General features: G+C 39.7%; 3 protein-coding genes and 1 non-coding gene across 5 annotated transcripts; 2 read left to right on the top strand and 2 right to left on the bottom strand.

Moving 5' to 3' along the window:
• Positions 1-1,229: 1,229 nt before the first annotated feature.
• LOC137962704 (C-type lectin receptor-like tyrosine-protein kinase At1g52310) lies at positions 1,230-5,619 on the top strand. Its single transcript, XM_068809723.1, has 4 exons — positions 1,230-1,583; positions 2,433-2,858; positions 3,140-3,710; positions 4,759-5,619. The coding sequence occupies exons 1-4, from the start codon at positions 1,511-1,513 to the stop codon at positions 5,315-5,317; spliced, it is 1,629 nt and encodes a 542-aa protein (XP_068665824.1). The 5' UTR covers positions 1,230-1,510; the 3' UTR covers positions 5,318-5,619.
• Positions 5,620-6,119: 500 nt separating this feature from the next.
• Positions 6,120-6,193, top strand: TRNAT-AGU (transfer RNA threonine (anticodon AGU)). Its single transcript has one exon. It is a non-coding gene; the product is annotated as a tRNA-Thr (tRNA).
• Positions 6,194-6,447: 254 nt separating this feature from the next.
• On the bottom strand, positions 6,448-15,013 carry LOC137962630 (protein FRIGIDA-like). Of its 2 annotated transcripts, XR_011115151.1 has the most exons (5): positions 14,655-15,013; positions 13,702-14,534; positions 8,616-8,791; positions 7,144-8,218; positions 6,448-7,050 (listed from the first exon to the last, which is right to left on the bottom strand). XR_011115151.1 is itself a non-coding variant. In XM_068809619.1 (4 exons), the coding sequence occupies exons 2-4, from the start codon at positions 14,516-14,518 to the stop codon at positions 7,304-7,306; spliced, it is 1,908 nt and encodes a 635-aa protein (XP_068665720.1). In that variant the 5' UTR covers positions 14,519-14,534; positions 14,655-15,013; the 3' UTR covers positions 7,067-7,303. The 2 variants fall into 2 exon arrangements, 1 of the variants encoding a protein (XP_068665720.1); XM_068809619.1 differs by lacking the exon at positions 6,448-7,050 and having other exon boundaries at positions 7,067-8,218.
• Positions 15,014-15,588: 575 nt separating this feature from the next.
• On the bottom strand, positions 15,589-26,526 carry LOC137963607 (hsp70 nucleotide exchange factor FES1). The gene is made up of 8 exons (XM_068810745.1): positions 26,130-26,526; positions 24,875-24,966; positions 22,956-23,106; positions 17,144-17,271; positions 16,740-16,898; positions 16,458-16,643; positions 16,073-16,279; positions 15,589-15,987 (listed from the first exon to the last, which is right to left on the bottom strand). Exons 1-8 carry the CDS (start codon positions 26,359-26,361, stop codon positions 15,967-15,969), a joined length of 1,176 nt encoding a protein of 391 aa, XP_068666846.1. The 5' UTR covers positions 26,362-26,526; the 3' UTR covers positions 15,589-15,966.
• Between the last annotated feature and the right edge of the window lie 813 nt (positions 26,527-27,339).

Below are 27,339 nucleotides of genomic sequence, written 5' to 3'. Positions count from 1 at the left end.
GACCAATTTATTTACAAAAGCCATTCAACGCAATAAAAATGTTTATTATATATGCATATTTCACTCAAAATGGAAATCTTCCTACTTCTATTGCTCAGCTCGGTTTCAAAAACACAGGTTTGGTAGGTTCAAGCGGAAAAAAAAATAGTTTATGCATAAGTTCAACAAAACCACGTACTCTTGCTGTCTAAGTAAAAAGAGAATTCACTTTTACTAGGGAAAATTGCTCCTTAATCCACTGTGTAAGTCGAGAGTGTTGTTTAAGTGAAAAAACGAGTGAAAGGAATTCACTTTGAGACCAATGAATTCATTTTCATTCGTCGTTTTACTCAACACTTGATGTTGAGAAATTTATTTTCCTCTTTCTTCTTCCAGCTTGTCTTATCGTTCTTCATCCTTGCTTTCGATCCAATTTCTACTAAATTTTCCATTGAGTATACTAACACAAAAAAAATAATTTAATTTTACTTTCACTTACTACTACACTTCAAAGTATACTGGCTAAATAAAGATGGCTTCCAAGTAACCTAGAAAAACTCAGCAAGCCCCGAGAGAGACATTTGAAAGAAGCAAACTGGCTTGGAGTTATCCCCACTATCATAGATTCTTAATTTAACCCTAGTTTCTTCCTAGAAAAACAAAGAATTTTCTTCAAGTTTATATGGAATTAAACCGGGCATAGAAATCTGGCACGAGTAAAACAAATACTCACAATGAATTCTTGCTTGCGTTAATGGCAACAGACAACAGTGAATCTGTGGAAGAAGGTATTGATGAAGATGAAGCCCAACCAGGTGTTTATGTAGACGTGCTCATTGTGTTATTCTCATGTATTGCAAAATAAAAAATAAAATTTTTTTGAATTAACATTATAAATTAAAGTAATTCGATCATTATGTTAGAAATATTTATAAAAAAAATTAACCAAAATATCTGAAAATATCAGTATTTCTTCAAGTGAAATATTATTTTAATTTTTAATTTTTTAATTTTTTTATATTTGCAATATTTTTAATTCTAAGTTTCCACTCCTTCCATATAAAATTCACCTAATCATAGAAGCAAGATTTTAAATATAATTATTAACTATTAATATTCAGATATTTTGCTAAATGGAATTACTAATTAGGAATACATTTTCGCGATCCGTGCATTGACTGCATTCGCTGTCAAAAGTCTCGCAGTGATCTTGTTGTTCTCCTATTTTGATGTCTAAACTGACGCGAATACCAAAACTTTCATCTACCCCATTGTGTAGGTGATCCCGACTGCAATTACTCCGTCACCGACCGACTGCTGCCGCTTCTGTCTTCTTCCTGACCCTTGTCGAGAAATGGGACTCGTAGCCTCTGTTTCTGATCTCCCTCCTCCCCATCGGCTCTTCTGCTTCATTTTATTGTTTCTTCATCCATTGGGACTTAGTTGTGCGCTGGCTTCGTGATAAGATGCCTCTTTCTGTATGCGGCTTTCTTAGCTCCGAAACAAACGCGTAAAACTCTATCGGCGGGAAATGGGTTTTGTTTCTTATCTGCTCTTCTTTGTCTTGTTGTTCCTCTCCACCAACCTAGTCGAGCCTAATTCGGGTGAGTCCCTGATCTCTGTTTCAGCTTGATGGCAGCCTTGTATTCTTCAAGCTTCTCTTTTTTCTCAAAAGCACTAATTTTATCTATTTCTGTCTTTTGTCATGGTCTCAAGTTTAATGTTCTTTGTTGATTCTGATCGCCTTGGTCGTATGCCTTCTGATTTGCGCTTACTCATTTTACGATTTCAATGTAATATATGAGACGAAATTTGGAACTGGTTGGACAAGGCCAGCCGGCGGAGCAGATGAAATTTGTCCGCCGGATAAGACTTTGTTCCAGCGTTTCATCTGGTGGAAGTGTGGTTCTACAAAAATTTGGTTTGGTCCTTCTGGAGGCGCAAAAATTACAATGGACTGAGCTTAGTTTTCATTATCATTAATCTATTAGCTAAAAAAATGTTCCCATCTTAAATGGTTTATGTTTGTGTCCATCATCTTCTTTGTAAGCTTTGCTACCATGACTTGTAAAGTTTTTTTTTTTCAATTAAAAGAAAAAACATCTTCAGATTATCTCTTAAAAGTAGTGCCATCTGATTGCTCCCACATTTTCTCGAGTTGGGAAATTTCGCGTTGAAGATCAAACAAAAGCATCTAAGAAGATGAGGATAAGCTTCTTTTGCTCGTAGGTGTTCAGGTTTATGAGAAGTCTAACGGTTATTTTTTGCACTACTGGGTGGACGGCTCTCTTCTATTTGTTTAAGACAAAATGTGTGAAAAGTACTGTTAGGGTCTTTGGGAATAGAAGCATTGAAAATGAAGATTAATCCTTCTGAAGACAAAAGTAGTTTCTTTGTTATCTCACAATCTTAAGTGTTTTGTCTTTTGAAATTTTTGCAACTTATTTGAACAGCTTTGTGCCCAGCTGGTTGGAATGTTGGCCCAACTAAGAATAGGTGCTTTAGGTTTCTGGAGGGCTCCCATTCATGGGATGCATCGGAGGCTTTCTGTCAGGGATACAGTGGTCATCTGGCAGCCCTAACATCAATTCAGGAGCTACGTTTTGCTCAGAAGCTTTGTGCTAATGCTGTGAATGGTTGCTGGGTTGGAGGACAAGGTTTCAACTCTACTGATGGTTTTAGCTGGAAATGGTCTGATAATGCCTCTAGTTGGAACCAATCTATCTTTCCAGGAGCTCCATTTCGCTTCAATTGCACCAGTGCTTTATGCCAGGATACTAATACAAGCAATTCATGTACCTTGGTGACAAATGGTCGTGTTGCCCTGGTGGGTGAACGATGCAATACGTCACATGTATTTATATGCATGCTTGGTATAGGTAGCGATTCCGCTCACTCAATTCTTTTTGCTACTCTATTCTTTCGAGCCAAAAATTGTTATGAACATACTTGTCTTTTGAGAAGAAGGTAAACGATTTATTTATATGGAGCAAATTTTTTTTTTTTGTAAAAGCTCAAAGAGTCATTCTGCATCTCCTTCAATCTAACCATAGAGTTGTGAACTTGTTTAGGAATTGATGATTCTTGTTACTCTTCATATTTGCCTTCTTAAGCCAAAACTGAAAACTTATTTGTGCTTCTTGTTTTTCATTTGTACCAGAGAGCAAATGTTTCCATAAGCACTGCCACAAGGAGTATTTTGTCATCCTTGCAGTTGTTAGCTGTTTGATCCTTTCAACTACTCTTGCTGTTGTAGTTTGGCTACTTCTGTACAGAAAAAGCAAAAAACGAAGAAAGTCAAGGAAACTGTCTAATCCTGCAACAGCTGCCCTGGTTCCTCCATCATGGAAAATCTTCACCAGTGAAGAGCTCAGATCGATTACCAAAAATTTTAGTGAAGGAAATCGACTTGTTGGAGATGCCAAAACAGGAGGTACTTACAGTGGAGTTTTACCTGATGGCTCACGGGTAGCTATAAAGAGATTGAAGAGGTCTAGTTTTCAAAGGAAAAAGGAATTTTATTCTGAGATTGGAAGAGTTGCCAGACTTCATCATCCAAATCTAGTAGCTGTAAAGGGATGTTGCTACAATCATGGAGACCGCTATATTGTTTATGAATTTGTTGCCAATGGACCTCTGGACAGGTGGCTGCACAACTTACCAAGGGGAGGTAGGAGCTTGGACTGGGCAATGAGAATGAGAATTGCCACAACTCTTGCTCAAGGAATTGCGTAAGTCCATCTTTAAATTTTCTTTTTTAAAAGAACTACTATTTTAAGATTCTCATCTTGCTAAAAAAAAAAACACAAAGAGAACTACTATTTTAAGAGTCATAACCCAATTAGTGGGAGGGTTGTCTTGTGTCTTGATCAGTACATATTTCTTGCAACAGGGTAATGAAGGTTTTTAGAGCCAACTTATCTCTGTTAAATCAACTGATGGTATATTTGTAGTTAGTACTTGGAATGGTGGTAAATGCCTCTGGTGAATAACGCTAACTTGGTACCACTAAACAATAGGCCATCTTTGTTGTGCATGAAGAGTAACTTAATTGAGAAGGGAAATAAAGCAGAAGCCCTGCCTGAGCCAACATGAAAATCTGTCTTCTTTTGTCTTTGGAATGGCATATTGGGTCAATTCCTTCTCTGCTAGACCTAATGCGTAAGAAAGGTATATGAAGAAGTAGGTGTGAGAACATTGAGAAGTATTTTCTTTGGCTTTAGGCTTTTCAATCTCTAAGAAGTGGTATCTTCATGTAGTTTTCCTCTTGCATTTCTGGAGATTTAATGCAAAACTAATTACTTTCTGATGGAATCCATCCTTTCCAAACATGGCTGATTGTATGTCGTTTGTCCTGATTTGAGAACCTTCATGTTGGTCGACCTGCATTACAGAACTATGTAATCTGCCTCAGACATCTAAATTATTTTTGCAAGTAGCAACCAAAAAACTTTCCAGTACTAATCAACATTATTTGACCTGCATTAAGCCATGCTGTAAGATTAAACATAGGGATGTCACATTTCTCTAAGATCATGATTTATACATCTTAGTTGTTTATGTCTTACCATAACTATTACACAAGAAGAATACAGACAAGTACTCGTAGACTCAATTTGCTCCAGTTATTTCTCTAATTCTAAATATTCACCATGGTATTCCCTGGAGAATACTAGCTCTTGTAAACCTCTGCTTATTTATTAACTGTTAGACTGATGTTCGTTGCTCTAATTCCAGTTATTTCATGTTCTAACTATGAGCCTTTTATATTAAAAACAGTTTTCTGCATGATAAGGTGAAGCCACATGTAGTGCATCGGGATATCCGTGCCAATAATGTACTCCTGGATGAAGAGTTTGGAGCACATCTCATGGGTGTGGGCCTGTCAAAATTTGTCCCGTGGGAAGTAATGCATGAACGAACTGTGATGGCTGGTAGCCATGGATATTTGGCTCCTGAATTTGTCTACCGGAATGAGCTGACGACAAAGAGTGATGTCTACAGCTTTGGTGTGCTGCTACTGGAAATCATTAGTGGGCGCAGGCCTGCACGAACTGTTGATTCAGTTGGTTGGCAGAGTATATTTGAGTGGGCCACACCTCTAGTTCAGTCACACAGGTATCCAGAACTTCTGGACCCTCTCATCGTGGACGTTCCTGAAGTTGGGGTGATACAAAAGGTGGTGGACCTTGTATATGCTTGCACACAGCATGTCCCTTCTGTACGACCGAGAATGTCGCATGTGGTCCATCAGCTTCAACAGTTGGGATTAAGAAGTGGGACAAGTTCATGTTCTGCTTCATGGATGTCACCAATGCAGGTAGAGTCTGGTTCTTGAGGTTACTCAGTAGTTGAGCAGTTGAGCCATCTCAAACTTTTTTGTTCCAGTGTATTAATTTTTCTCCAGTTAACAGACGGAAATCTGTAATTTCGTCCTTCTAACCACAGAATCTTCTACTTAAGACATTCATGTTGTTCAGAGATGTATCCTTCTTTAAAGACCAACCAATGTTTATCACATGGTGGGCAAATGCTATTTATTTTGCTAATAGTTCCGATGTCTTTAACAAATATTGCCAAGAAAACAGCTTGGGGGGGATTGCGAGAACAAGGAGCTTCCCTCCATTTTGGTCTTTTTCAGTGATCCACTTTTAGCAATTATTGCTTCTTTGTTGTTACTTAATTCTTGTTAATAGTTTAATTTCCAGCGTAGAGCATCGGCTGCCATTGTTAACGCTAAAGATTGTTGACCAAACTTGTTTTGATAATATATATTGGGCTCCTTTGGGTATTATCATCCATTGATTAAGCTATGTCCAGATCTTTATGACTATTTCGCGGTAAAAGTTCATGGTGACTGCATTTTTGTGGACATTGTCTGTTCGAAAATTAATATTCACAGCGCCAACTGGATGCTGCCGTCATTTCCAGAGTTCATTTCAGGGAAGGCACTTGAAACGAGCGTCAATTTTGAAATCTTATATTCACTTTCTTCAAGAAAGCACTATTATCAGCTCCTGCTGCCTTCTGATCTAAAGCAATTGTGGGGGTTGGGATTGCTGATGTCTCATATAAACTCCATTGAATTTGGTTTGTTCTTTGTCGATTAAAATCAAAAAGTCACTGCAAAGACATCAAGAGCTTTCATAGCTCAGTTGGTTAGAGCACCCGTTTAGTAAGCGGGAGGTCTTGAGTTCAAATCTCAATGAAAGCAAAGCATTTGTGTAATTTTTTTTATCTCTTGTTTTGAATTTTTCATTTTAAGCGTTAAAATATTATAAAACTTCTTTACCTCTTCGACAATGTGTGTGCATCATTTACCGAGTATGAGGCAAGTCTTGTAGTGGAGGTCGCTTTGTTTAGTTAAGAGAGTGGAAGGAAATACAACATTTAAAAATGCAAATGTTATTATTTCAAAAATGACCAAATTTCTAAGATCGAATGTGTTAAATTTACGAATAAACTTGTTATTATTAGCTTGTAATCAAAAGAATACTTTCAGAATAAATATAAAGAACGACTCACAAAAAAGGCCCAGCAAACATCGAAGTCGAGATGGGATCAGAGAAGCCTCTCCCCCGACAATGTTGATTCACTATTTACATTCCACTAAGTTGTTTATATTGAAAATCAACCATGGGTGTTGACATATTCAAACCAGCCCAACTGGTTACAGTGAGAACCGATTAACCAAAGCTAGTCCACAGGTCAAGATTATCCGTTTGTGCAACCAAAAATCAGGGGAGAGGGGAGAATGCCCACCTTTCTCCCTTGCTCAGCAGTTCGCACTAGCGGGGGGGGGGGGTAGGGGACTCGTTAGGAAAAGGAAACCATCCAATATCCTGCACAAGTTACAAGACCCGTCCTACTGTCAGGTCAAGAGTTTAAAGAAGTGCTCAGTCCTCCAGAAACAACTCAAAATGTTGCGTTTTCATCAAATAATGGGCATTCGGCACTCACTGAGCCCCTTCCTTTCTTGTCACATATTTATATCCAATGTTCTTTCATATGAGACTCCTTGTCGCAAACTTCTGGCTAACATAATCTAATCATTCGTCAAAACAGTATTATCTGTAAGGTATGAATACAAATAATTAGATTGTGTACGCCACGAAAACAGGAAGTAACGAGGGTTGCTTAATAACATCCATGAATGGTACTTACTATGTGCAAAAGTTGATTTCAATCTTACGGCTGCTGAGAAAAGTATCAGTCTACCAGATGCCGAAAATTTTCAGCTGCATACAAAAAAAATCTTCTTATCCAAAATGGAATGAAGTCAGAAACTCCATGAAGATGATACTAATTCGAGAGCCATGAAGGTTTAATAATAAGATGGACGGTGTTGATAAGCAGGTGGAGTTGCAGCAGCAAGATCACCGGAGTATGATGCCTCATTGTCAAAACGGGCATCAGGGAACTGATAGAATTTTGAACTTTCCCTGTTAGATGATGCTGCTCTCAAGTTTTGCAAGCCCTCGGACAGATAAAAGTATTCTGATAAATCTTGCTTGGTCACGTCATCTTTTAAGGCAGCTGCATTTCTCTGATGCCATTCATAAGATCCATCTCTGCTGTCTACTCTTGCATTTGCACTTCTGAGGTGCCATTCATAAGGTCCTTCTCTGCTGTCCACCAATGCATTTCTCTGATGCCAATCATGAGGCCTATCTGTGCTGGCATTTGGTACTAATATGAAGCCACCTTCTCTGGTAGGGGCACTGCTGCGATTTTCAGCAGCTAGTGAGATCATGTCACTAGTCCCCATAGCAACCTCCCCAGTAACATTGGTTCGTCTATTTGATGATAGAGATTGAACCCCAGCAGCACCTGCTGCCATGTATCCAGCGAGATGGGCGGCCTTAGGACTTCTTGAGGCACCAGAGTACTCTTCAATCATACCTATGTATCGTTCATCAACAACTCTCGTCAATGGTAACCCATTTCCAACACGAAAGGTGGGGTCCTGATGCAGAGGCATCAAACTCCCAGGACTAGCCCTTTGAGGCAATAGTCTCAGGTTACTGGAGCGCAGATGCTTCTCTGGCCCTTCCCCTTGCTCAATAGCTTTTCTCTTCGTCTCGTTCAGCTTATTTGTAAAGAGTGAAATATCTTTTTCTAACTTCTCAATTTTCTCATCGATCTTCCAGTTGAGAAAATAGGCCAGATCCAGCTGATATTTCTCCAAGCACTGGGCTACCAATTTTAGGTCATGAAGCTGCTTTTCGTCTGCTGCTTTCTGTGCATGAAAACACCATGAACTTATTTCAACATTCTTCTGCATGGTTCCACATCTCACTGACATATCTCACCTGAAATATCATGAATCTCGGCAAGGAATCTTGGATTCAGGATCCTAGGACAAGATACGGTGTCTGATTTGGACAGACACCTTATCTCATACTGCAACTTGATATTCAGGTAGTAAAACCAATTTTACTGCCCAAAAAACAGGGTCTTTCTGGTAAAGCTAGACCCCATTTTTTCAGCAGGAGGTGAGAGGAGCTTCCATGCTCCCCTCTGGTTGAAGAATCAGGGAAAGAAAGGGAACCCTTCCTCTCTATCTTCATCTCTCTTTGTCAGAAATGAACAAAACATGGAGCCCTAAACCAAATAAAGAAGAATGCCATACATACCAGTGCACCACGAGAACTTTGTCCTTCTCTTCTCATTTGTTTCCCTTTTTGATTGATATCATTTAAAAAAGATAATAGTAATGCTTTTGGAGGGAACTTCTCCTCCAAGCCAAATGCACAGGAAAGATCAACAGCAGCCACATATCTCCCATTCTTCACCATCCCCTGAAGCATATCTGTCAAAAGAATGCAGAAACATGTTACGGCTATCCACCTGAGATTCAAAAAGTCTTTTCAGTAATCTCCAATGAGGTAAAAAAGCATGTGTTACGGACAATTAAACATAGAAACATTTTTGAAGTGCAAATCTTGCAATTACACTTCTTAATGAATGTCTACTTTTTTTTAAATGGGCACTCATGTCTACTTAATGAATGTCTACTGGTGAGTGTTTTGATTGGCACTCATGTCAAATCATGGGCTAAAAATTTGCTGTGAGTACTTAATAGATCAGAAATTTTTCTGATGTAAAAAAAACCCATAGCAGGCTTGCCTTTAGATGCTGATAACCTAAAACATGAGAATCTGAGTGTGAACGGGTAATTTTATTAATTTTCCTCATTGCTTACATTGTGTCATCACTGACATAACACGGAGCTCACTTGAAGTTGGGTACCAGGGTGGTTGAAGAGTGCCTTCCAGAAGGTACTGATGAAGACATGGACTCTTATCAGATTTGACAGACCGGGGAAATCCATGCAACCTGATGATCTCTTTGATAAATAGTTGAGTAACTCGCTTGGCAGTGTAAGGGTGGCAGAGGAGAATGAAGTGGTTGTATTTAATCAATTCGTCCACTACTACCAAAATGGTGTCTAGTCTATGAGCCTTGGGTAGTCTTCCCAGAAAGTCGAGGAAAATGTCTTCCCAAAATCGGAGGGGGATTGGGAGCGATTGCTTCAATCCGATGGGAGTAAGGGCACTATATTTGCTTCGTTGACAAACCTTGCACGATTCAACAAACCGCTGCATGTCCCTTCTTTGTCTGGTTCAATGGACTAGCGATTCGTTTGTAGGTGCAAAGGTAACCTGAATGTCCTCCAGAAGGAGTGGAGTGGAATTCTTGGAGAAGCCTTGGGATGTATTCTGAAGCAGCACTAAACGGTTCTTGAACATGACACACCCTCTAGTAATGTTGTAGTCCGGGTGGCTGGAGGTGTCAACCAACAAGTCATGTTGGATCTTGTGGAGATACTCGTTCTGAATTTCCTGCTGCAATTCTGCCAATCCCTGAAACAGACAAAGAAGATGGAGGAGATACCATAGGATTTTCCTTGTGGGAGAGCGCATCGGGCACTCTGTTTTCTTGCCCCGGTTTATACTTGATTTCAAGAACCCCATGAGTTTGGTGACCCATTTCTGTTGTTCTTCGGCCATTAGTCGTTGATCCATCAGGACCCGTAGGCTATGCTGATTAGTCTCAATAATGAAATGCCTCCCCATCAGATAGCGCCGCCATCTTTGGACTGCTAGGACAATTGCCATGAGCTCTCTCTCATACATTGATTTCAACCGGACTCTTTCAGACAAGGCTTGACTCAAGTAGACAATGGGCCAGCCATCGATCATGCATGAGGACAGCACCGAGTCCTTTCCCAGAAGTATCAATCTTGACGACAAATGTCTTTTTGAAATCTGGCATGGCTAGGACCGGTACGGAAGTCATGACCTTCTTGAGTTTATCAAAGGTTGTGTGAGCTGTCTCGTCCCATTGAAAAGCATCTTTCATAAGTAATTTGGTGAGGGGTTCAGCAATCTTACTATAACCTTCCACAAAACGACAGTAATATCCGATGAGTCCAAGGAACCCACAGAATCCCTTTAGGTCACAGGGGGCCTCCCATTGAAGCATACCTGCTATCTTGGATGGATCAACTGAAACCCACGAGTCTAAGATCAAGTGACGCAAGTATTCCAGCTAACATTGGCAAAAGGAGCACTTTCTATGGTTCACGACCAAGTATTTTCTCTAAGGATCTGGAGAGTAACCCTCAAGTGTGTTAAGTTGTGGCCTAATGAACACCCTACGTTGAGTAGGTACGCGGATTTCACACTTGTAGTCTGGTTGCCCTAGTTTTCTCTTTATATTAGGGGGGGTCGCTATTAGGGTTTTATCATCCAAGGAATATCAGTTACGATCGAGAGAGGTTAGAGAAAAATAACACCTATAAGTATGTGCGATCTCTCTTGTAAACTATTTCATCTTCATAGTGGATTACTGCAGCGGCGAAAGACAGGAAGTAGTCTCCCCTTGAGGTGAACCTGTATAAATCTTGTTTGTGCTCGTGCTTGCTTTTTCCTTCTTCTGCGTTTATTATTATTGTTCTCGTTAATTTGGAATTAGGGCGTCTAATTCCTAACAAAGTGGAGTAGGTGGTCCCGAAGGTCGGAGCTATATACAAGTACATCATCAAGAAACACCAAAACGAACTTGCAAAGATGTGGCTAAAAAATTTAGTTCATCAGAGCTTGGAAGGTGGAAGGGTTGTTGGTGAGGCCGAAAGGCATCACCAAGAACTCGTAATGTCTCTCATGAGTGTGGAAGGTCATCTTGAAGGTGTCCTCCTCCTTGACTCCAATTTGGTGGTACTCAGATGTGAGATCCAACTTAATGAATATTTTAGCTCCCCCCTAGCTCGTCCAACAGTTCGTCATGGTTGGGATTGGAAATTTGCCTAGAATAGTGATTTTGTTGAGAGCATGGTAATCCATACAAAAATGTCATCCACCGTCCTTCTTACATACCTGTAGTACTGGGCTAGAGAATGGATTGCAGTTGGGTCTGATAATACCAGTTGATAACATCTTCTGTATTATTCTCTCAACCTCCACTTTTTGGTAGAAATGGTAGCGGTAGGGACGAATCTGGGGGGTGGCTGCCCAACCCTCAAAGGTATGGAGTGATTTGTCAGTCTGGTTGGTGGGAGCCCTTCAGGAAGCTGGAAAACACTTTGGAACTCAGATAGTAGCTAATCAAGTTCTAGCACAGTGTCAACTGCATCGGCCTTGATGACCGCAAGAATGCCATAGTATTCAAGGAGGCATCCCTACCCCTCTTGGGTCAAGAGTTTGGTCATCACCATCAAGAACGCTTCCATGGTAGAGTGGATCAGGTCTCCTTATAATGAGATCTTTTGCCCATGGAGGTGGAAAGACACATGTCGTCCAAAAGTTGCGAAGAGGTAAAAGTGTTGCTTGATGTAGAGACCTTGAATGTCGATTTCTAGGTCTGGACAGAGCTCGTCACCCTGACACTATACCCCCAATTGTGACAGCAAAAGGGGTGTTGCGTGTTATCAAAAGGGCCAAGGAGGCTTTGATGAAGTTGTGTGATGCCCCACTATCGATCAAAACCACGATGGCTCAAACGGCGATGAAGACGTGTAGTTGGAGTGTGTTGTAAATGGTGAGGCCGTTGCGCAAGGCATTTACAGACATGGTGATGAGATGCTGGGTGAGGATTTCCTCGTCGACAATGTCATTTTGACTGTGTCCAATGATTTGCCATTGGTGGTTTCCGAGACGAGCATCTAGTGAAGGAGGCACCGATGTCTAGGTGAGAATTTTTTTGTCGCAACGGAAGCACAAGTCTCTAGTCTACTGGAATTGGAAACCGCGGATTGGGGCTGGTGCTAGTGCTGCTTGAGTGAAGGGGCGGGAGCAGGGGGTGTTGGAGCGAAGGGGTCGGGGTTGGGGGTGACCTAGGACGATGACCCGAGAGATTCCGCGATTTACCCTGGGCCCAAGTCATCTTAAGTCTGGAGTCCGACTCAAGACCGAGTTCCGTTTATCAATGCGGTGAGCCACTTCCATGAGCGAGAGCAGGGACTCGGGCTGGTTGACTCGTAACTCAAATGCAAACATCGCCTACAGCCCACTGGTAAAAGTGCCCATTAAGAGTTTGTTGGAAGCGTCGGTTAAGGGAGCAAAGAGAAGCTCGAAGTGCTCCTGATACTCTACAACGGTGCCTTCTTACCGGAGCGCGAGCAAAGCTTCATACAGATTGCCAGTTTGGGAAGGTTGGAAGCGTTGGAGGACAGCCACCCAAAAACCCGGACCAGGAATGCATCGATGCCCTACGTTCCATCATCTAGAACCAGCTGAAATCCTCTCTCCCTTCTTAATTTCGTTCACCATGAAGTAGCATTAAGCCCTATACAACCATCTGTATGAATTGTCACCGGTGAAGACAAGTAAGTCCAGACGCCTACCTCTTTGTTCTGCCATTTCGACGCCTCCTCGACATTGTTGTTGGTGCGGGATGCTGAAGCCTCACCTATCGACCCCTTTCCCTTGTCTCCCCTCGCACTCCAACAGCAGCTCTCTAACGGCTGCCATATCTAATCGTAGCTCCTCCATCCTATTCTTCAGACTCGAAACCTCCTTCTCCATCAATTGTACTCTTCCATTCATCTTCGTCTTCACAATGCCCCAACTCCAACCACGCACTGATGCCACTCTGATGGAGATGAGGGTACAAGAACTTACCAGGTTGAATCACCTTCCAATGTCTGAACTTCGAGGGTCAGCACCTCCCAAATTCCTCTCTGCCTGCCTCTCAGTCCATCTCCCCTTTCATTCTTTTCCTTCTACTCGTTGTAACAAAATGTCCTTCAAAGGACAGAGTTCATGCTACTTGGTGGAGGCTCCGTGATGGACCCCACCTCTCCCCTATTCTGCCCCCCTGTTTTACCCTTTTTGCTCTTCCTACCGTATACCTTGGTGATCAGGGGTCTATCATACACCCTCAATATTAACTTTCATTCACCATGAAGTACAAGGTTGAAGTAAATTAAGTACAGAAAGAATCATCATCTGGGCAGAGCTCACTAATGCCAGCAGTCTCATGTAAACCATATGCGCATGCAAGCTGCTTGTTTCCAACAAAATATTCAAAAACAATGCACAGAAAAAGGTCCTGAATCTATAATACGGTTGAGTAACAGCTGGAGGCCAAAGCAAAGAGTTGGAAAAGTCTTATAAAGTCAAAACATGTTATTCAAGTTTTTCAAATGGCATGGTAACCAGGAAAAAATTAATATTCTATATATATGTATGTTGAAATAAGAGTCCAGGAATTAGCTACCTTCAAGCTTCAGTTGCAGGAACGGTGAAGACCTAAGAGCATCGGAGTTCTTGTTGATCTTACTCGACTGCATCAGCTTGCAGAGATCATCCTTCCCAAAACCAGGTGGAACCCCAAATGAGGCGATAAAGAGCAGTAACCCTTGAGCGTCCACGTCCTTGCAATGTTCAATGCCTCCTTCCTTCACGAGTCTCATCTTCCAAGCGATTGCCGCCTCCTCGGCTTCTTTTTTTATGGGAGAATCGGCTACTTTAGCGCAACCACCTGCCAACAGAAAGCACTCCAAGACTATGATGCAGGCCTCCCGAACAGACACAATTGCCGCCTGTTTGTCGAAAGCCCTGCTCCCTTGGATGTAAAATCGGCCAATGCAGGAGATAACGAGCTTGCCTAAGTCGGGTGACCGCTTCAACGCCGCTTGGAGTTCGTCCCGGAGATTGCCGGGGTCGGAAAGCCGCAGAGCGACATACTTCCTCAAGGCCTTGCCGTTCACAGTCTCGCAGATTCTCTCCAGCTCGGTGCGAGGCTCGCCGTCATCGGAGCAAAAAGCGTGATCGACATCAACTTCCGGGGACGAAGCGGACGAGCCTTCGAGCTGTTCAATATATTTCTGAATGGAGTCCAGGTGAGATTGCAAATCGTTCCATCGACTGGTGAAAACGGAGAGGACGCCGGAAAGGCCACGCAGCTTGTCCACAGACTTGAGAATAATATGAGAGGACCCTCCATTCTCCATCGTGTCTCCTGTCAACGGTTCCTCCTTCACGGCCAAGAAGGAGACGGAAGACGAGGCTTTATCTGCCGCCACCGCCGACATGAATGAAAACCCTAAACTGAGCACCGTCGACGACCCTCAGACAGAAAAAACGGAGAAGGATATAGGGAAAGAAAAAAATCCCAACAAAACAAACAAAATTGGAAATAGTCAGATAAGTGTCCAAGAAATTACTTACGAGATAAGACAACAAATTTATGAATTGAGGCCTTGAAAAGGCACCCAAATTAATCTTTTTCCTATCGTACCCCACTTCCGTTCGCGAAGAGTGAAAAGAAATTATATAGAGATGGAAAGTTTCTAGTCTCGACTCTGAACACGAAGCGTCAGGGGTTGAGAAATCTCGCGAGGCTAGAGTTGAAGGGTATTTTCAGTTCCGCACAGAGAGTCGCAATCTTCAGCGAAGTGCTGGCGCTTGGCGGAGTACCTCATGCCGAGAGCCAGAGAGAAGCAGCGACGGACGAACACACTTCGAAAGAGAATCAAAGCCGCCTGTTCGCGTAAACAGACCATATTTTGTGGGACAGCAGAGGAGCCAGTCCAAGGGATGGCATTCGAAATTTGGAGTGTTTGTGACCCACCCCGGACAGGTCTAGAACAGATATGGCATATACCAAGCAGGGAGTTAAAGGTTTATAAATTGAATTATCTTATTTATATCCTATATTTACATAATAAATGGTAAATTGGGAAATTTAAACATTGAATAAATAGAAAAAATAATAATAAACACTCTTTTAAAATCTATGAAGTGTAAAAAAAAAATCACATAATCGTATACATAAAAGCCTATGAAGAAGTTAATCTATAAAAAAAAATATTATAAATTCCTTAAAAATTCACCAAAATTACATAATATTCTCAAAACATACATCGACTCAGACAAAAACCTTATTCAATTATCCTTGCATATAACCAGGTTAATCAAACAAGTCTTAGTCTATATGATAAACAGTAAAGAGAATTAAATAAAATTTATCCAAATACTTCCTAAGGTGAAAAAAAAACTGTTTGCCTTCGATTCTATAGCTTAAGACTAAATTTTAATAGCAGTTCAATCACTCTTCTTTTGTTTAAGTGAAAAAATAAGACATTAATTGAACAACTCAAACCGAAGGTGAAGTCATTTAAAAAAATCTATGTTGTAGATACATTTTTGTTGGAGTAAGTGTAATTTGTATGTAATAAAAGTTAATGTTTCCAAGCACCATAAGATGATGAGATACCCTATGCTAAGGGGTAATCCAAGTATAAACTGTTGTAGTACACGACAAAAATAAGCCTTAAGCTGATGCCTTGGGTCGAGTCGTCCTAAATTTTCAGAGCTTCAATCAAGAGGAATGTAAGTTGAAGCCCACAAATAAGTGGGGACAGTGAAAAACTAGAGGACACACGGTGGCTTGGACTCGGCACTGAAGCAACCAGCACTCCAACACCAACAGTCCACTATACACTCTGTGTGCAAGACTGCCAAAGAAACGGTGCATCTGTCATGTGGGAACCCAAGTTGCCTGCATATGTAAATCCAAGTAAAAGAAGTTTTGAGCTTTAAAAGCAGTGAAAGTCAGAAAAGTTTTTAGAAGGTCCAAATACTACCTCTTCCAGTTTCCTATGGAAGATAAATTCCACCTCTTTTCGAAGGGCTTCCATATCTCTTGCAAAGTCTCCCCCAAACTCCTCTGCCATTAGCTGCTCCAGTTGCTTCCTTATCTTCTCTAGTGCTCCATCCAGATCACAGATGTCCTTAAAAACTAATCCTTCAGTGGTGGTAAGTTGGAGGAGACTCTTAGTTGCCATTAATGCCTTAAAAGGAAAACATAAAGATTACATAAGATAAAAATGAAGCAATTGCACAATTAATTGACTAAGTATAATAAATTCATTCTTGGGCGCCATCTGCAGAATACCAAGTTGCTAGATTTCCAAAATAGAAACCAAATACTACAAAAAGTTTCACGCAAGAGGCACACTGAGCCAATACCTTCTCCTGGAGGTCAAGGTCTGCAGATGATATTTGATCAACTACAGATTTCAAAAACTGATGATTGCTAAAAGAGTGAAATTCTCGTAAGTTCGTCTGTTGTAATTGATACTCTGCCAAGTCAGCTACTAGAAAAACAGATTTTCTACGGAGCCTGATGTCAATGCTTGAGTTGCTCATAATGTCCTACAGAAACAACAATAACCTGTGAGATATTAGTACCAAAATTTTAGGAACTTTTAAGTTGGATAATTTGTCACTGTTGATTAGTCTCTTACTTACTTGCAGCATCAGAACTCCAGACTCTGCATAAAATAGATCCTGTCCATCCACATTGTTCCTGATGACAGCCGAAACAGCATATAGTGCCTTAATGGCCTCTTCAGTGAAACTTGATTTGACCATCTTCATAAGTTTCATCAGTGTCCCTAGTTCAAGAATCTGAACAACATGCATTTCATCAGAAAATCTATTAAGATGGAGCCAGTGAAATGCAACATGAATATATGAGTGACATAAAACTGGACATAAAGGGGGATCCTTTTCCATTCCATTTTGACAGTTGGATCAATTTTTGCAACTGCAGCTCAGACCAGCAAAGCTAGTTCATATTCATTCCAGAAATCTAACTCAAAGTCCACGAGTAACATGCACAAATATGCTCTTACCAGAGACAGGAACTGTACCTGATTCTGAACAACCGGATTATTCTGACTGGCCTTTCCAAGGATCCATGCAGAAGCTGTCCTTATCTCTGGCTCAGAACTATTGAGCTCTCTGATAACTGCATCTAGGCCTCCAAGCTTATTCAAGTCTAGCAATGAAAAAATAAATAGGTTGTTGAAATATCTGTAAAAAGGGTATTTTAGTCATTTATCATGATTGTATGTCCCTCATAAGATAATAGTTAGCTTATCTTTATGCTAAAGTTATATGGTTGAATTTTTGTTTTATTCTAAGATGTAATTAGAGAGATATAAAGGTTTATATGTGCATATATGCCATTTTTTTTGTACCTCTTTTCTTAAGTGAGTATAAAAGTGATTTTAGGGTCGTTTTCCAGACCCTAATGCCTGCTGCTTTGTTCAACACGGCCTTACCGACCTCTTCCTTCTCTATCTTTTCTTCTCTTTTCTCCTCTATTTCTTCTTATATTTCTAGTATCAGAGCATATGATTTGATTGTTGTGAGTTTTTAACTAGCTTATTCCTTTCAGATGAATGTTTTTTCATTTCAAAAAAAAAAAAAAATCATTTAAAAAAACTAGCTTATTCCTTTCCTCAAATCTGCATGCTCTTCAGCAAGGGGAATTTTCCACGATTGTTGTTGATTGAAGCTAAAGACTTTTTTCCCTTAATTTTGTGTCATGACCCTAGGGTTGATGGCTTGTGTATCAAGTTTTTATGCGCTAGAGGATTGTCAAGGTCATTCTCCCCCAACACTATGCCTACACAAGTCTTCTAGACTTGCAGACTAATCTTTATACTAGTCCTAATTGATTTCCTCTTCAACTTGCTTTCTCAATTAGTGGATGATAGCAAAGTGATAATATCAATTATGTTTTTTGTGCCCAAATATTTTATGACCCACCTTATTTGAGCAGGCATATACATTATTTTAAGTTTTTTTTTTTTTTTTTGTGTTGGTTGTTGTGTTATTTGTGAGCATTCCGGTGGTTACTGATAGTAGATTGTGGCTGATTCAAGCAAAGTGATTACACCAGCCAAAGAGTCTGGAAATTTCAATGGTAAGGATACACTATTGTAATCTCCACGAAAAAGTTGGATGGACAAAATTATCTGGGCTGATCCAAATCTTTTCAAATTCATCGCTAAGTAGAAGACAAAATACAAGAGGGATGATCCCCCCGACCTGATGACTAATGATTGGAAGGCATAGGACAATCAAGTCATGAAATGGCTACTAAACAACATGGAGGCAAAATTCAAGAAGTAGGAGATGAATTGTGACACATGAAAAGAAATTTGGAAGTCATAGAAGCTTTATATAATCAAGAGAGCAACTTGTCTCGAATCTATGAATTGTATACAAGGTTCTTTGGGTCAATGAGGAGGAGAGATCAATCAATTATTGATCATTTCAATGAGTTGCAGAGTATTTACAAGAGGCTGAGATTTATCATCCTTTCACCGCTAAGGAAACTAAGCTTTGCATGCAGTAAGGGCAACTCAATGTGGACAAATTTCTTGACGGTTTGGGTTCTTAATATGATGCAGTTCCTGAAGTAAGTGATTTATATCTACCTATTTCACTTCGTAAAGGTGTTTGAGTTAGCATCCATTTCCAAGTTTGTTTGCTTTAATTTGTTGTCTAGTTCCTTAAAAAAATTTGCATTATTGTTGTATTCTTGCTTTGTTCCTTCTTGCATACAGAAAGTAATATCTTCTTCTTATTGGAATACTATTTCGGAACTTTCATATGTAACATCATAGTGCAAGCCACTTCTAGTAAATGACGATTCTTATGCTCTACTACTCCATTTTGTTCTAAAGTAAACACATGAAAACAAGCCGTGGATATGGAGAAGGAGCTTTACTTGATAGAGGCACATGGATGTATGTGAGCCACCACCACGTGTTGCTATAGTTGGTTGGTGTTGGGTTTACATAGTGAAGTACAAGGCTAATGATTCTACTGATGATATAAAGTTGGGTTTTCATGTGTTTACTCCAAAACAAAATGTAGTAGTAAAGCATAAGAATCGTTATTTACTAGAAGTACAAAGATTTTGAGTTTATTAGCTGGCAAAGAGGTTTCCTAAGTTGACTAGTCATTTTGGGATGGGCCTTGGACCCAACTTAACATAGTATCAGAGCGGGTACTCATATGTGGGCCTACACCTAAACTATCTATTTGTAGAGCTACAAAAGTGGGCCTACACCTAAAACTACCCAATTGTAGAGCCACAAAAGAGGGTCTACACCTAAATTATCCACTTGTAGAGCCACAAAAGAGGGCCTACTCCTAAAATTATCCACTTGTAGAGCCACAAAAGAGGGCCTACACCTAAATTATCCACTTGTAGGGCCACAAAAGAGGGCCTACACGTGAGGGGGAGTGTTAAGAAATAGTCCCATATGGATTAGTGAGTACAAAGATATTGAGTTTATTAGCTGGAAAAGAGGTTTCCTAAGTTGACTAGTCATTCTGGGATAGGCCTTGGACCCAACTTAACAGATGTTACATATGAAAGTTCCTAAATAGTATTGGGTGACGTAGTGCTTACTGCATGTTACCTGATCAACAGGATGCCTTCATCGATTCTTGAAGGTAAAATTCTTATTCAAATTTTGTTGCCTTCGGCTCCATTGTTTTCAGTCTATCCTCATGTCTTTGAATGCGTTTGTTTTACTCATATTTTGTGATCATCCAAAGATAAGTTGCCTCCTCATGCAGTTAAGTGTGTCTTCCTTGGGTATTCTCGTACACAAAAGAGATACAAATGTTTTTGTCTATCTACTAGAAAAACATTTGTATCCGCAAATATCACATTTTTTTAGGATACACCCTTTTTTAAGTCTATTACTCTTATTGATGTACCACCTTCTTCCCCAATTCCTTAGTCAGTTATTCCCCTGTTGGTTGATGATTGTCTTGGATCTATGCCAAATACCATTATTGAGAAATCATTGTAGGTATATCAGTGTCAACAGGTGCATCCTTCTCAACCTATGGTCTCCTCTCTCATGCCAGGCCATGACTCATCTTCGTCTCAAGATTCTAAGGTAAGTGATCTACACCTACCCTTTGATTTAAGAAAAGGTGTTCAGAAAGGTACTCGCCATCCATTGTCTTATTTTGTGTCATATGACCATTTGTTTGACAACTTCAGGAGATTTGCATTGTCTATTTCTGCTTGCATCATTCCTTCTTTAGTGCAAGATGTTGTCCTCTCCACAGTGGAAGCAAGCCATAGATGCTGAGATGGCTACATTATTAGAGCGAGGAACTGGCAGTTATGTGTGTTACCTTCAGGTGCTATAGTGGTTGGTTGTAAATGGGTATATACAATCAAATATAAAGTTGATGGCTCGGTTGAGAGATATAAAGCTCATCTGGTGGCCTTATTTGATAACTCGATTAAGAGATATAAAGCTCATCTGGTGGCCAAAGGGTACACACAAACTTATGGCATAGATATGTGTGAAACCTTCTCCCCAGTTGCTCGACTGTCCTCGGTACGTATTTTGGTATCTATTGTTGTTACTCAGGGGTGGTCCTTATGCCAATTAGACATAAATAATTTTTTCCTATATGGTGACCTTGAAGAAAAAGTCTACATGGAGCAACCTCCAATGTATGTTGTCCAGTGGAGACGCATGAGGTATGTAGACTCAAGAAAACAATTTATGTCTTGAAAACAAAGCCCTCGTGTTTGGTTTGAAAGTTTTAGCTAAGTAGTGGTCAATGGGCTTCTCTAGAAGCTACTGCGAGCATTCGCTCTTTGTAATGAAAAAGGCCTTCTGGGATCATAGTTCAGTTTATATATGTGGATGATATTATATTATCTGGTAGTGATACCTCTGGAATTGAAGAAGTTAAAAGGCTACTTGCTACTCACTTCCAAACTAAAGACTTGAGCGCGTTGAAATATTTCTTGGGGGTTGAAGTTCCAAGAAGCAAAGAAGGACCGGTGTTATCTCAAAGAAAATATATAACCAATATGGTACATGAGTATATATTATTGGGAGATAAACCAGTAGATACTCTAATAGAAGTTGGACATAACATAAACGATGACCAGAGTGCAAAATTGAATGATAAAAGACTGTATAGGAGACTGTTTGGGAAGCTTATATATGTCACAGTTATGCGTCTTGATATATCCTTTGCAGTGAGTGTAGTAATTCAATTTATGGAACATCAACAGAAGGTCCACCTAGAAGTAGCGCAGAGAATTTTGAGATATTTCAAGGGAGCACCAAGGAAAGGTCTCTTCTTTAGAAATAATGGTCACTTGAAAATTGAGGTTTTTTTCTGATGCAGACTATGTCGGTCAAAGCTAGACAGGAAATCAACTACAAGCTATTGTATTTGCTTAGGTGGAAATTTAATCCGTTGGAAAAATAAAATCAGAATGCGGTAGCTAAATCCAGCACAGAAGCAGAATACAGAGTTGTGGCACATATTGTTAGCAAACTCATGTAAATGAGATCGGTATCTAGGGAGTTGGGCTTTCAACAGAAGGAAACCATGACTTTGTTTTGTGTAACCAGGTTGTTATATTCATTGCCAATAATCCAATTTTTTCATGAAAGGACAAAACACATAGAGGTGGATTGTATTTTGTCAGAGGTATTAGAAGTGATCACCCCATATGTTAGATGAGCTTGGAGATGATTTTTTACCAAGGTATTAGAGAAGCGTGAATTCATGACTTTCTGTGACAAGTTGGGCCTCATGGATGTTCCAACTTAAGGGATAGAGAGAAAATCAGCTCAAGGGCATTTTGGTCATTTTATATGATCAGATATTTTATATTACTGCATTATCTTACTCAGCATGTTTGATTTAGTCTATGTACAAATTTTTGTATTCATAGGAAGAGTAGAATGGGAGTTATCAGGGAACAAATGGTTTCTATGTAAAGAGGGCATTTTTTGTAATTTGTTCAACTAAACCTAATAAGTAGCATTGGGAGCCGTGCACAACCCCAAATGCAGCTCATTCAGAGCTTCTTCCATCTTTCTCTTCTCCTTCTCTCTCTCCTCTTTCTCTCTCTCCATCTCCAAGTTTCATTCCTTTTACAAGGAGGACCTCCCTCCATCATCACACAGAAGGCAGGAGGCCAAGCACTTTCATGCAATGAGGAGCCCTTGCAGCGGGAGGTAACCTCCTACCACTTGGGTGATAAAGAGAAAAGGGGTGGCTAGGTGGTGTTAGGAAAACCCCATTGCTTATGACGGCAGGGGGAGGCTCCCCATTTTGACACATTGTGGGGGATCACTTATCTTCATCAGCAGCAAAGGGGAAGGGTAAGGGTAATGTTATCATTTTATTTGTCAAAACTGTTCAAGCAAAAGTGCACATTGTTAATTTTCATCATACTATATAAGTCCATAGACATTAATTTGAACAGCAGGGGTATTCAGGCATTTTTTGCCATGTTGTAGGTTATACAGGTAACTAACCCATGAATAACTAAACAAAAGTTTCTTACTAAACATAGTGAAGGCCACAAAACTCAACAGTGAAGGTGTTTCAAAACAGATTGCAAGAACCATAAAACAATTGTTACAAACAAAAGATAACTCACTACATCAAATGCCTTCTTTTGAATAAGAAACTCAAGGTACGAGATCGACAGCAAAATGGTAAACAATAAAACTATTTAGGGATGAACTCTACATACTGTATAAACAGTTGTGCTATAATGGCAGTAGACGTTTCAGCAGTTAAAATCCTCAAAGTCAGCAAGGTCATACTAAATATGCAAGTGATTAAACATACTGTACCATCTTCAGGGAGTTTGTTTACCATTTGCACTGTCGATTGGCTCAACAAGAATCAGAAGCTCATTTAGAGCACGAAGGCGTTCTTCCAAAGAAATAGAAGCATTATTCAAGTCAGCTATTGCAATTTGCATCAATTCTGCATCTGATGGCATCTTCATCTTCTCCATCAACTCCTGCACGACAAGAGCAATATCAAACAATCTGCTACATCAGCTCATGTTCTTATGCTTCTATCCAATTTTGCTAGTTAGAATCATTTGGAATTGCATCACATAGCTTCTGAAATTAATATTCAAGAGGATTGAACATATAAAAGAGATGGTGACAGGGAGGGAAACAATGAGATCTTTACTAGAATTAGTCATGCATAGACAATATTTTCTCCAGAGTTGTACTTCCAACATTTAGCACTTAAAGAAGCTTTCACGAAGACTGTGCTACTTTTCACTAATTAGCAAGCAACTGGAGAGGCATTTGCACAGACTGGTTTGAAGTCTACAAGATACATACTGCAGCAACCAAAAACAAGTTTGATGCAAGAGATAGGGGAAGTCAGTTTCAATAAAGGTTTTGGAGTGTTAGTGTTAAAACAAGTAAGTCAAGCCTCCTGCACAGCATCCATCAGAAATGCCAAAATTGAACTTGATGGCAGTTCCCCAAAAACGAGGATCTGTAGGGTTGTTGAGGTGTACAGGAGACCATCGATGCCAAAATTTAGCATAATCTCAAGGCCGACTTAGTCGTGTTGAAGGCTTGAAGCAACTCACATCTCCACTTAAGCCATATTCTTTCCTAATCCCACTCCTGTGATAATTGAGAAATTTGGGTCCTTCATCCATCCCAAAATAACAAGCCAAGTTAGGAAAAAAATTTCTCAACTAATAAACCTAAGATCTTTCTACTCACTGATCTATAAAGGATTATTCTTTAACACTCCCACTCGTGTGTGGGCCATCTTTCTGACTCCTACACATGGACAATTTTGGGCAAAGGCTCGCATATGAACCTAGCTTTGATACATATGAAATTTGAGTCGAGGTCCATCCCAAAATGACTAAGCAAGTTAGGAAGCTTCTTTAATATGGGACTATTCTTTAACAATAATAAAAGTGAATTCTATAGCACCATTTCTGGGGCTTGGAAGAAAGAACAGAAACAGTGCAGGTTGAATTTCTTTTCCTGCAAGATACTCAATATGCTCATACAACTTCGCTACTAAGAGAATAGATAACCAAACACTTTTTGTTCCATTACACTTGTCTATACATGTAATCTGATTTTGTTCATTCCCAACATTTGCTGCTCATTTATAATCTTCTCTTGTCAAAAACCACGTACAGATCTATATAAAGGAGAGTGGAGATGGGAAGGGAAAGGGGAGGAAGGCTTCACGAAGAAAAGAAAAAGACATTGCAATAGGCAATTGTGTTTTACAAGTCAAATTCAACATGTACAAGTCTGTCACACTTTATTTGATCCCCAAATATAAGCTTCTATGTACTTGAATTTAAAAGTCCAAAGGTAATAAGAATAAGATAGAACAGATGTCCATCAATGGCAGGACGACAATTGTCTGGACATAATTTGAATTTCAAGCTTTAAACCAGTAATATATATGCATCAATGACATAATTAATCTATCCCTCCATCCTCTAGAAACCCATCTACTGATCCATCATGACCGATCAGTCTCAAAGAATATTTTTACCGATATAGAATTTTATGGTATATAAAGCATGTCACGCTGGATTAAAAAATTTCACAAAGGGCACAAAACCAATTTCAAATCAAATAGGGGAAAAGAAATCTAAATCGACACTAGCAACCTGCCTCTTTCACATGCAATGCTCCAGGCACATACAACTCAAACAGTACCCTCAAGTTGGAAGTACAGCAGGAAGTTAACATTATTGAAAATTGTCAGAATGGTGTGAACTTCACCTTTATTTCTTGTTGACGCTTAGCTAATTCACTTGCAGACATACGTTGAATATCTTGTGCAGTTCCCTTCAACTTCTCTGGATCCGAATGCCCTGTCATGCAGTTATCATTAATAAGAAAATATCGTTACAAGCATCAGAAGTACATTAGGTAGTCAGAGACCCAAAAAGAACAGGCACAGGAAAGGAAGGAGTGCGTATAAGAACATGGCGCAGAAAAGGATGCAGAACTAGATTCCAAGAGCAATTATGTTGAAAATATTAAGTTTATGGAGCTTAATTAACACCTTAGGCTGAGTCGATACGCAGGTCAACCTTCATTGTAAGGTCGCCATGGGGGTTGGAAGGGGGGCAGGGAGTCCCCCCTCTCGGAGGTGTGGGGACGGAGCCCCCGCCAGATCCACAATATATTAACTATTGTTTCATTAAGGGTAGTTTGGAGATTTCACTCTTGTATTGCAATTGCCCTAATTTTCTCTTTATAATTGGGGGGCACCGCTGTTAGGTTTTATCATTCATTATCTGAGGAGCATCATAAAGTTGTAGCCCAAGAGGTTAGAAAAAAACACCTGTAAGTGTGTGTAATTTCTCTTGTAAACTATTTCATCTTCGTAGTGGATTATTGCAGCGGCAGAAGACAGGACGTAGTCTCACCTTGAGGCGAACTTGTATAAATCTTGTTGCTATTGTTCGTTGCTTGCTTTTCCTTCTTCCGCGATTATTATTATTTCTCTTGTTAGTTTGGAATTGGAGTGTCTAATTCTTAACAAAAAACAGTTGGGATGTCAGTCAAAATAATAAATAAACTATGGTATAATTTCGTAGAAAGGACCCTATCCAAACAGGGACATTCTACAGTCTAGAGAAGGCAGAACTACTGTGTTTTCTCTCAAATATACTCTCACTCAGTGAATCAAAAAGGTATAGTCATGGACCACTCTGGATTCCAAAATCCAAATTTTGCTTCACATTTAGAATCCACAGGAACACTGCTAGCACATACAAAACTCCCAAAAAGTGGTTGGAAAAATTTAGCCAGAAAAAGGCAGTCAGACAGAGCACATAAGTCTGAAGTCATATCCATAACTTCTTCTCCAATCTTGTACACAAATTCTTCTCCTAAATACTATTCCGCGGGCAGAGATGTTATGGCAATTGGGAAGTAAGATTTTTAGACCAACAACCAATTTTGAAGAGAACTACAAGGAAACCATTAACAGAAGGAAAGAAAACAGAAAGTATGAAAAATTTCTCACCAATGGCCCACTGTAACATGCTGTCGAGTGTAGAAAAACCTTCCTGAAATTCGTCGTTTTCGTCCTTCACAGTGCCTTCTTCGGCATCAGACTTCACAAGTAAATCGTTCTCGTCAACAGCCGTGGACCAATACATGGCGCCCGAAAGAGATTTATTCTCTCGTTCCGCCGCAGCAGCAGACATCACCAGCAGCAGGAAAGAGAAAAAAAACAGCAAGCAAGCTCTTCCCATAGCAAGGATGCGGTTGAGATAATAAGAGCCTAAACGGAGATGCTAAATCAAACTTAGAACAATCAATGGAACCCGATGTCGATCGACAAGGCAAGGGTGTTTCTAACCAAAGTAGCTGAAACGTTCTCGGAGTTCGTCGAAGCTCGGGAATGCAGGTGAGCGTCCCTCTCCCGCTGAGACTAGGCTGGTGAATTCGAAAGTGTGAGACGCTCATATATAGATGTAACACTCGTGTCGTCGGCGTGCAAACGTGGGATGTGTCTATTGGGGAGATTACCTCATTCGTCACCCGCGCCACGTCTCTCGATTCTTTTTTGCTGGACGGCCTCGATTAGTTTTGTGATGAAATTATTTTCTTCCCCTCTTCCTCCCTTTAATTTGCATTTTTTAGTTTTTCGCTTTCACTCTTATTATTACCTTTTTTAGGAAACCTTAAAAAGGCATTTATAGTAGAAACATGTTTCCAAACAGTATTATTGTCTCATGTTTCTTGAAAAAAAATTTCTAGTTGAAAATTTTTACCAAGAAAATCATATCATTTTTCAAGTAAAATTTTTCAACAAAGTTGGACCAGAAAACTATATAAAATTTTTTAGAATAAGTATTTGACAATTAATATTGTAATAATTTCAGCACAATGAAAATTTACACAGTAATTTTGTATTTTATATTTTATTTTACTTAAAATTTATTTCCCTTAAAAAATCGCTAACAAGTTCATTTAATTTTTCTTCTAAATTTCTAAAAAAAATCGATTTTATCGAAAGTATGTATCCTAGGAAAAATCTTTCTAACCTTTTTTTTAAATATAAATTTTCAACCAAGGGAAATAAACAAGGCTTTTAAATTCTCAAAGAAAAATATAAAGACAAACTATATTTCACTAATTAGTTTGGCCTTCAATTTTCCACTTCCCCATTTTACTTGATGGCTCATAATCAATTTGAACTATGGGCAGAATGATATGTATTCTCTATA

The sequence above is a fragment of the Aristolochia californica genome, unplaced genomic scaffold, assembly GCF_029961685.1.
Source record: "Aristolochia californica isolate CCGP_79_NKW_82.1479 unplaced genomic scaffold, dmAriCali1.0.hap1 SCAF_4, whole genome shotgun sequence".
Lineage (NCBI taxonomy): Eukaryota > Viridiplantae > Streptophyta > Magnoliopsida > Piperales > Aristolochiaceae > Aristolochia > Aristolochia californica.
The sequence above is the reverse complement of the archived record's forward strand: the minus strand, read 5'-3'. Positions and strand labels throughout refer to the sequence as shown.

Excerpts from the sequence above, each read along its gene's own strand:
- LOC137962704 (XM_068809723.1), top strand. The coding sequence starts at position 1,511 with ATGGGTTTTGTTTCTTATCTGCTCTTCTTTGTCTTGTTGTTCCTCTCC. Across the intron at positions 2,859-3,139 it reads TATATGCATGCTTGGTATAG|AGAGCAAATGTTTCCATAAG; the intron begins GTAGCGATTCCG and ends CATTTGTACCAG. Across the intron at positions 3,711-4,758 it reads ACTCTTGCTCAAGGAATTGC|TTTTCTGCATGATAAGGTGA; the intron begins GTAAGTCCATCT and ends TATTAAAAACAG.
- LOC137962630 (XM_068809619.1), bottom strand. The coding sequence starts at position 14,518 with ATGTCGGCGGTGGCGGCAGATAAAGCCTCGTCTTCCGTCTCCTTCTTG. Across the intron at positions 8,792-13,701 it reads CCTGCAACTGAAGCTTGAAG|ATATGCTTCAGGGGATGGTG; the intron begins GTAGCTAATTCC and ends TTCTTTTGACAG. Across the intron at positions 8,219-8,615 it reads AAAGTTCTCGTGGTGCACTG|AAAGCAGCAGACGAAAAGCA; the intron begins GTATGTATGGCA and ends TTTCATGCACAG.
- LOC137963607 (XM_068810745.1), bottom strand. The coding sequence starts at position 26,361 with ATGGGAAGAGCTTGCTTGCTGTTTTTTTTCTCTTTCCTGCTGCTGGTG. Across the intron at positions 23,107-24,874 it reads AGCGTCAACAAGAAATAAAG|GAGTTGATGGAGAAGATGAA; the intron begins GTGAAGTTCACA and ends CTTGTCGTGCAG. Across the intron at positions 17,272-22,955 it reads GCCAATCGACAGTGCAAATG|ACTTGAATAAGCTTGGAGGC; the intron begins GTAAACAAACTC and ends TTTCATTGCTAG.